Source organism: Oncorhynchus kisutch, linkage group LG16 (assembly GCF_002021735.2).
Source record: "Oncorhynchus kisutch isolate 150728-3 linkage group LG16, Okis_V2, whole genome shotgun sequence".
NCBI lineage: Eukaryota > Metazoa > Chordata > Actinopteri > Salmoniformes > Salmonidae > Oncorhynchus > Oncorhynchus kisutch.
In genome coordinates this window covers 26139116-26148920 of record NC_034189.2, presented here as the reverse complement: position 1 = coordinate 26148920, position 9805 = coordinate 26139116, and the positions used below count along the sequence as shown (strand labels likewise).

Genomic DNA, 9805 nt, shown 5'->3' with positions numbered 1-9805 from the left:
CAGCCTATCATGTATTGACATGCAAGTAAAAGCCAAAAACACTGAGTAGCGAACGGAAGTGAAGGGCCCTACTGATGCCGCCGCCGCCCTGACCAATGAGAGGCGAGAATCCAAGTTCTAGGTGCGGAGCTCTCTTGGCTGCGCAGAGCTGCACGGGAGGCGGGCGGCAGTCAGACATGGAAAGTGAAGCCGTAGACCTGCCCAGTTACGAAAACTCAGCCTCTTCTGGATTGCGTTCAACAACTGAACAAACCAAAACCAATCCAAAAGTAAGAGTTGAAGAGGAAGGAATAAAAAAGCTGAGCTGCTGGCTGACTTGATTTTACGCGCCTTTCTGCCAATAATTATTTTCCGGTGTTGATTTTTTTGCAAGCACTAGCCTACAAAGTTGAACGTGAAAAATGTGAAGGCAACCGCCTTGTTTCACCCAGGTTCCAGGATCCCCCTTTAAATCCATGCAATACAGTTCAATGGTACGTGAACGTGGATTATTATTGCTATGTGTCATTTTCAAATGTTACAACATTGTATTTTTCCCATTAATGACTTGCTCTTCACCACAACCCGGTCTGGTTGAGCGGGTATAGAATTATGACAAGTGGACAAGACTATTATCAGATATACGATTATTTATGTTTTTTTTTCTTCTTTCGGTTGGCACACATCCTGCGTTAAACTCCACGGCCCCTCTGTTGTCAATGAACTACATTTGGAATGTGTGGAACAATTCCATAGGAGGTTACACATGCAACGCTTTTGGCACAATATAGTTTTCTGCAACCACATTTTGAGATAAAGAAGGTCACAACTATAGGGATAATTGTTCCCCTTTAGGCCACACCATATTTACACCACTGATACAGTCCAATAATGAGCGGTAACTTCCATGAAAAGGAAAATGTCAACATGAATTTATGAACACCATGTTCCTCTGCGCGCCTTGCATTGAAAAACAGGCATCCAGCCTACAGTAGTCCAGCCTACTTTTATGCCTCATGGCTTTTTTTGTCTCTCAGTCCGGATTAAAATAAACCATTGTTTACTATTTGATTGACACGAAATTATAGTTTAGGCGAACTGAGGCATTACTGTGGAGTTGACGCGAACCGTCAGTGCCGCTGTTCTTGTGAAATATAGGGTTGAACTCGTTGACAGGCCGCTGCTGTCCTCTGTTCCAGTAGTTCCTAAATGGTGGGTCTGGATCACTAGTCCAGACCTCATAGGTCGCAGCTATGTGTTGTCATGGTGAAAAACATTGTAGTCTCGTTTATGTGGTGGGTCATGCGTAAACTGAAATGACCTCAGGTGGGTCAAAGTTTTGGAAGCAGTCAACTGTTTAACCAACTCACATCAGAACCAGAACCATAACATACCGCACATTGAACAATGTCCTATACTGGTATAGTTTAGAAAAGTGCATATACTATATATTTGCCTTACATAGTTGACTTGGAATGTGTAGCTATGTGTATTTTAACATCGAAACTATAATGATCCACTGTTGCTGAACCATTTTCATTAAATGTGTGCCATCCAGGCAAATTTGCACTTTGATTTCACTTTCAAATTGTGTTGTGAATAGAGGGAGACATCGTATATATTGTGGAGTGTGAAATGCATTTTGGAAGTGTATTATAAGCCACGTCGGGCATTTCTATTAGATGTTCTGTTACATTATGCCTAGCCTATACTGTATAGGGAAATTATCGACGCTATTAGGCTTGTTTGTAAAACAGAGAGTTCGAATAAGGCCTCTAGTCCATATCGTATCTGTAAGGGAATTTTCCATTCCAATTCCTTTTCGAACCGGCACGCTGGTCCAAAGTCTTCTGTTGAAAAAAATCATAACTCAGAGAGCGAAGGGGGGGAGAGTTTAATGCTGTGTTTTCTGAGGGAGACGGGAAGGTGGGCTGGTGGCAATGGAATGCGTTTGTTGGAAGGGGAGGAGTATGACTATGTAATTAAGTGAGAAGAAAAATCTTGGCGACTGATTTGTTAGTATCGCTCAGACGGAGGGTGTACCGGTCGATATTCTAGGCTATCAAGTTTGAAGAGTGTGGGTTTCCAAAATTCAGCGCTTTCTATACTTTTCAAAATGCTTTTATGAATTGACTTCTCACGTTATAAAGCGAACGGTTCCAGAGTAGCGAGATTTATTTTCATTTGCGCCGGCTCGGATTGAAAGAGCCATATAGGCATTCAACGTGCTTATTTGTAAAAGCATAAGCCTATCTGCCATATCGTCTCCATTTGAACTGAGACATGGGATTGTTTGGACTTTCACAATCTCACTGATGTTCTTGGATAAGACCTTTACACGGATAACTTCTCCACAATTTTGCATGGTGCTTTACCGGCAAGGAAGAATGGCGCGATAAAGTGATTTTCAGAGAAATCAATCGAAGTACCTATTTTGTGTACACTGTTGGCTGATGATGTACTCTCCAATTTGTCTTACTCAGGTATAGCCTAAGCAATGTTTTAAATTGATTTCTTGTTATTATCGATTATGTGCCATGCTTATTATTGCGGCGTGATTTATTTAGTAACTTTTTTATTATTATTATAAAATATGATAAAACTTTAGCTTATATAATACATATCTTTTGTAGCAGTATGAAACGTATCTAAACCCATTTGGTTTTGTGTATATTTTGGTATTGATATGGTTTTCACCTGGTCTAATAATGTGTGTTGATTTAAAGCGCTTGAAATACTGTATATTGTATTATAGGATGACAAGTTCATTTTTGAGTAAGAAATAACGTGTTTTACCAGTGATAGAGAAAATAAGCCAAAGTGTCTGTGCAGTACCGCCATGTGTATTCTAAATAAGATAGCTCCAGCGTGTGCGTAAAAGTCCTCTTTTAAAATGCCGTGATCAAATGATATAGGTTATGAGATGATATTATAGAACATCTCAACGTCATTCCTTTTAACCTGTGTTTGATGTGTAAACTAAAACATATAAACGGACTACTATTATTATTATAATATATTTTTTAGATGACCCCAAATCGGTTTTGGCCTGGTAATATTGGACAATACTTTTTTTCACAGTGCGTTTCAGGAGAAAGTTTCACTCTGTTCGAGTTGCATGGGAGCCACTTGCAGTGAATGAAGATGAAAACAATGATAAGTGGTTGGGCAGAGTATCAGGGCTTTTGGCTGACTCAATTTGACTGTTTATATTTTACTTGGCTAAAGTAAGTGATTGGCTGAGATGTGGTTTAGTTTGTGCTTAAAGAGGATTGTGCTTTTATGACCTCAACTATAGTGCACTGCACACAGGCCCTTGCCAACTCATTTGTCTTAAACCTTTATCTTTTTAGTAATTTAGCAGACACTCCTATTCAAACAGCACCACATGCAATCCCAAGGCTTACCTAGAAATGTAGCATAGCCAAACCTTAATTTGTAGTGCAAACTAGGCTTACTTTTTTATAGTAGAGAATAAGTTAGTAGTTTATGAGCTGGAATTGGTTGCTGTATAACTGCAATTCATTATAATGTAGCAAATAGGAAATGTAATGTCATTATGGTTATTTGTAAGTAAAGCTAATTTATATCCTATGTACCTTACTGTAGCCGTATCAACTTTTATGGTGAGGTTATGGCGATATCATAAAAAAACTAAGTTCACTATTATTACTACTGATGTCTTGCTTAAAATGTCCTATCACTTTCACAGGTATTGACTGTTACTTTTTTTCTAAAGCCTCATAAAACATTGTTTTTATCTCAAAGAAACTCCCTTTCTAAAGAATAACAGCACCAGTTCATACTTTCCAAATTGGATGAGTTGTTATTGATGATAGATTTTGCCTTCAGTGTGTTTGTTCAGCGCCCAAAGTCAAGTTTTGTTGGCACATTACAGGGCGGATCAACAATGTGGCTTTCTCTGAACAACACCAGTGGGTAGTTTAAGAGCATAGAGATAACTGGGATTGAATCTCTGTGGTTTTCCCAGAGCCCGTGTGCTTGCTTACACAAAGAACAATATGTAATTTAACTCTTCCGAGGCTGTTTTCAGAACAACTGTCTTACAGTTGTTGATTTTGACATAGTAATGACTTAAAAATTCTAATGTTCATGTTTTTCCTGTCTATTCAACACTAACAGCTACTAGAATATGAGATTATTTATGTTCAATTTGTAATAAAGCACTTTAGGTTGGCCATAGATTTGACTAAACGTAAAATTATTTGCAATATTTAATTATAATTTGGACGTGTATTAATAAAGTCTTTTTCATAAATTAAAAGAAAAACAGTTTAATTTAAGTCATTATAACCTAATAGTTTGTCTTAGTTAAAATGACATGATCCTTGGCATTGCGCTATGCAGCCAAACAAGCTATCTACACATAGGCCTACATGTGAGAGGAAAAACAAATCTAACCTGCCTACCTAAAGTGGATTTAGAAAGGATTTCATTCCCTCTTAGCACAAGGCATTCCAACGCCGCCCTTATTAAAGGAGTAGTGAAGGTACATAGAATCTGCAGGTTGTGCCAAGATGCCATTTTTATTGTCAACCTTGGTTAGATTTTTTTGAATGACTCTGAGTAAGTGCCATGCATCTATGAAAACACATTAAGGGACTTGGCGTGGGACTGCAAACATAGATTGGGACTATGTCAATAATGGCTCTAGGTTGAGGCATACTATATGTTATTTTCCCTACCTTCTACTCCTTGCCTTTGGAACATGGAAGGTGACTGTGTTGAAGGAACAGAGGGGGGGGGGGGGGGGGGTTGAGGTTTCTCCTTTCCGCCCCTTCAGTTATGCAAGCATTTTTTACTACACTCTAGTTCCCCCCCCTTCCAGACTATCCTTTCTCCGTTTCCAGTGAAGGGCAAGTACATGTTGGAATGTGGACAGTTTGATAAGAGAAATGCAAGTGTGAGAGGCACTTGCTTCTTGTGCCAACAACCCAGCAGTCCTAGTCGGAGCATGCTCGGGGGAAACAGGAACAGCATCTGACTACATTCTATTGTGGTGTTGGCGGTTGTAATAAACACGGTGGCATCCTCGTATCTTCGTCAACCTAGATCGTTATTTCTCGGTTGTAATCCCAGCCGTATTGAAGATGGTAAAACGGCTTTTTTTCTCTGAACAGATTTGTCCTATAAACTCTCAGGCCAGATAGACTTGACTGTCTTATAGCAGTCAATATGTCGTGAAATTGTGGTTTGTCTACAGTACATCATTGTTTAATTTTGTTTTTGTCATTTTACTGTATTGTAACCACAAAATGCATCATGTCAACTTGTGTACATGAGGTATTCTGTCAGCCTTTTCCTGTAACAATGTGAATGTGTATATGGGGTATTTATCTTCTGTTCAGGAAGACTTCTGGCTCAACTTTTGCGAAAAAGGTCACTTGACATGACTATGCCAACTAACTTCTCTGATTCTCTTTATTTTCCATCTTCCCCTTGTCTTTCAGGATGAATTTCATCCCTTCATCGAGGCACTTCTCCCTCATGTCCGTGCCATCGCCTACACGTGGTTCAACCTCCAGGCGAGGAAACGCAAGTACTTCAAGAAGCATGAGAAGCGGATGTCCAAGGACGAGGAGCGTGTGGTCAAGGACGAACTGCTCAGCGAGAAGCCCGAGATCAAGCAGAAGTGGGCCTCCAGGCTCCTCGCCAAGCTCCGCAAGGACATCCGTCAGGAGTACCGCGAGGACTTTGTGCTCAGCGTGACAGGCAAGAAGCACCCGTGCTGTGTCCTCTCCAATCCTGACCAGAAGGGCAAGATCCGGCGGATCGACTGTTTGCGGCAGGCCGACAAGGTGTGGCGCTTGGACCTGGTCATGGTCATCCTGTTCAAAGGCATCCCATTGGAAAGTACAGACGGAGAGCGCCTCATCAAGTCGTCGCATTGCACCAACCCAACACTTTGCGTCCAGCCGCATCACATAACAGTGTCGGTCAAGGAACTGGACTTGTTTCTAGCATACTATGTCCAGGACCAAGGTAGGTTGACTTACTGTGTGAATCACTGGTTGGGTGGGTGGAGTTTAGGGTTGGCCAAGGTCAAGTATCATATCCGCTGCCATTTTGGCAGCCTCATTGGCTGGTTGGAGTGTCTCCACTATGGTGTCTTTAGAAGGAAGCTGGCCTGTCGTCAATGTAGATGAACACTGGGCATGTACATTAAATGGCATGTACATTAAAAAAAACAATACAATACAACCAGTCAAAAAAAACATGAAATGCACACATATTTTGCACACACAGACAATAGAAGATTGGTTTGATTGTGTTCCAAATACCGCTGCATATTTTGGATGTGCTGTGCATTCTGTATTGTTTCGGCACACACAAGTTCTCTTTACAGAGACTTAATACATTATAGTGCTGCCAATTTACAAGTATTGTCATTTAATAGTCTCTGAATAAAGAGAGAGGGTTGTGCTCATGGACACAGATACAGTATGTGCTCACAAAATGGATTGTACATTTTTGGATCAGTAAACATAATTCAAATTGAAGCAAATAATTTAAGGTGATGGGTATGAATTGATGTTTTAGAAAAAGGGATTTGGGCAAAAAGGGAAATTTGTACATTTTGATTGATGTACAGTCTTGATCTTTGATTGGATCTTTAATATAGTTGTTGTAACAAGGAGTTCATCCACTAGATTTTCATTAATAAATGTGGTTTGTTAAATTAATAAATGTGTTCCCTAAAATTCTGCATATAGTCAATTAATCAAATTGGCCAAATTTCTAAAATAGCTCATAAATAGATAACAATGGCAAAATATTTACATTACATCTCATGATTCTTTGGGTAAGAAATTGCAAATGTAGAGGACATTTAAAATTGAATGAGAACTTGTAATACAGAAATTAATGTAATGCCTATAAACTCAAAAGTAGTCATAGTATTTCTAGATGTTACGATAGAAAGTGATCTTTATATTGTTGTAAGAAGAGGAAACTGACAAGAACCCTCATTTTCTCAGACCAATACCGCACTGCGGATATATATTCTGGCAAATAAGGTTGCTTTGTTATTCAACCTCTTATGTATTTGCCACTTAACTTTTCTTTACTACATGAACAACTATTCCCTTAACATTTTGTTAAATTTTTTTTTTACAAGTGGGAATTTTAAAGTTATCTCGAACTCCCTGGCCCACAATAAATGCTCCAATGATAATGCCAACACATTCAGTAAGGTACCAGTCCGTAATGTATTGGCCGTTGGAGAAAAAACGCAGACAGTCTAGCTAGCTCATTGTCATGAAAGGCAGAGCCTCCATTTTGTGTTTGATAAGTGCCAGGGAAAGCAGAAGGCACAGCAGAGAGACCATAATGGTTGCCACTGGCACCATGGTTGGCATCAGACCCTCTTTTGTGTCTTTTGTAGGGCGCCGCTCATTCTCATGTCTAGTTTGCATCTGCCGCAATTGAACTGTTGTTAACAAATGAACAGTATCAGACAGCACACCACAAAATGTCGCAAAAATGGTCCACTGATATCATGTAAGGAATACGAATTTACAAAGCACACTACAGGTTGTGTTAATATAATTGGTTGAACTACAATGTGTATACATGCAGTTACCAAGTTGGGGAATCCTAGTATTTGAAAATATGTTTTTCAGTTATGAATATTTGTCCCAAGGGATGAAAAAGAATCAGATTTTCCCATATTGGCAGCTTACCATATTTATTTTTAGAGTAGCCTAGATACCATATAGCGAGCCTTCATTTGCATTCACCATTTCTTTTGAATGAGACTTTCCCCCAAAAAAATCTATATATTTTTTTTATGCTGCCGAGTATAGAGCAAAGGGCAGTCTTTGGCATGCCGTTACCAGTGCCCAGCTTTCTAGACAATGTAGCCACATTGTGGTAGCGTGCGGGGCGGGCGCCATTTTGTTTGCGCTGTGCCAGGCAGGCAGGGAAAACGCCAGTAATGGTTGTTAGAGGTTCCGAGGTTGGCATCAAACCCTCTTTGTCTGCTTGTAGCGTGCCTTTGATTCGTTGGTTGGCATCCGCAATGCAGTGGGCACGCTGGAAAGTTTCTGACTGTGGCAGAATGGGGACCGCCATGCTTTTGTTCTTCTGCAACTGCATGAAACAAACAAACAAACACAAAGAAGAAACCGCCAAACGGCTGCCCTGCTTTGACAGAATAGGGCATTTCCGTTAATCGTTAGGAAAATAATATGTCATATGTCCCATGGTTTCTTAGATTTTTCACCTTATTACATTTCAACTTTAGTATTCTTCTAGTTGAATTATACATTTGTGTAATATGTAGCTACATTCAAATCTGTTAAGAGTAACCCTCTTAAACTATTTGGTGCCAGCTGTTTCTTTATGGCTTCTTATGTAATGTTTATGTAATGTTGAGTTTGAGCTATACATATTTATTAACTTTGCAGGGTTGATGCCCAAGAAAGGTCGCTGGCTCGGTGAGTGAGTGGGTAATTTTAGAGAGGTTTCTCAACCCGTTGTTGTCAGGCATAGATGCGCTTAGCTGGGCAAAGTCTGCCCTAGCAGCACCCATGTGCATGCCCAGATGAATGCCAGCTGGAAGGGGGTTGGGGGCAGGGTGTGGGGGTTGAGGGAGCCATTGTGCCAACCTGCCAGTCTTTTTCAATGGAAACCCACTGGCATGGGATAATACCCTTCGCCATGTGCTGGCGCTAGCTGCTAAAACTAGTAACCACCTTGTGTTCATCAAACATTTCTCGTTTGTATTGTAATTTAGCTGATTTTTTTTGTTCTGTTTTGGGTGTTTCGCATATCAAATATTTCTTATAATACTATTCGATTTGCTCAAGTCAGGACACGGAGATAGGACATCTGTTCATTCAGTTTCATCACCGTTTCACAAGCACAAGGTACCATTGTGCTTATCATATATGAACACTTGAGGATACTGTAGACTTATTTGTCCAAATATTAAAATAAGAACGCACACCATTTACTCAACCCAAAGCTCTTGATTTCCATGAGATTTCTGATAATTATCTGGGTCCCTATAGTAGCTAAACAGTGATTGTGATGACAAAGGGAACATTTTGAGGAAGGTTTAGATTTTTAAATCCCAATGCCAGATCCCTCAGTGGATTTAATAGATTCTGCAGTATTTATTTAGTATTTATCTGAGTTGGAATACCCTTTTGTTACGCTTTGTGTTTGCTCTGATGTAGGCTAGGAGGAACGCTATTGTTGAAATATAATCGGAGCCTCAAAAGACCAGTTATTTAATATGAATGAAGGGCCTCTTATACATGAAGGGCCTGTCTGAGTGCTTCTCTTTTAGATAGCTGGCTGAGGTCCCCTCCGATGTTATACCCCACTAATGAGTACTGTGAAAGAGAACTGATGTCTATAAAGCTTGTGTCCCAAAGTTGTTCATTTGTCTGATTTTGCTTTTAATTTAATTTAAGTTCGAATTTCAGATTTTGTTTTTCTTGCATCATTTTTTTCCCATCCAAAATGAGTCTTGTAAAAAAAACATGAAACTTTTAAGGAGATCAGTGATCTCCGAGTTCATGTTAAAGAAGAAAACGACATAACTCATAGCCAGTGAAAGAACAGGCTTGGTTGATCCACGGTAGGATCCCATGAGGTCAAGGGCCAAGTCCCTTCCCCATTATCCTAGTGCTGAAAGTTTACATGGTCGTAAAAACATAGTCATATTTTCACTTCTTTAAACCTTCCCCCATTTCATTCTTCAAGCTTTTTTGACAGTCCTGATAGGTCCTGGATCCGGATGGATTACCCTCTAATATGGTTTGCCATGTTAAAACGACGGCTCTGTTTTACGATA

General features: G+C 39.8%; 1 protein-coding gene across 8 annotated transcripts in view; it reads left to right on the top strand.

Moving 5' to 3' along the window:
- The first annotated feature begins 223 nt into the window (after positions 1–223).
- The window catches only part of LOC109906541 (nuclear factor 1 B-type), an 84698-nt gene continuing 75116 nt past the window's right edge, over positions 224–9805 (top strand). For 2 of the 8 annotated variants that reach the window (XM_031792115.1, XM_031792109.1), the window contains exons 1-2: positions 1982–2462; positions 5451–5982. In XM_031792115.1, the coding sequence (XP_031647975.1) occupies positions 2433–2462; positions 5451–5982 (562 nt within the window). In that variant the 5' untranslated portion in view covers positions 1982–2432. Of the gene's footprint in view, positions 474–1977; positions 2463–5450; positions 5983–9805 lie in introns of those variants that run through there. The other 6 variants (XM_031792110.1, XM_031792116.1, XM_031792111.1 and 3 more) reach the window with 5 other exon arrangements.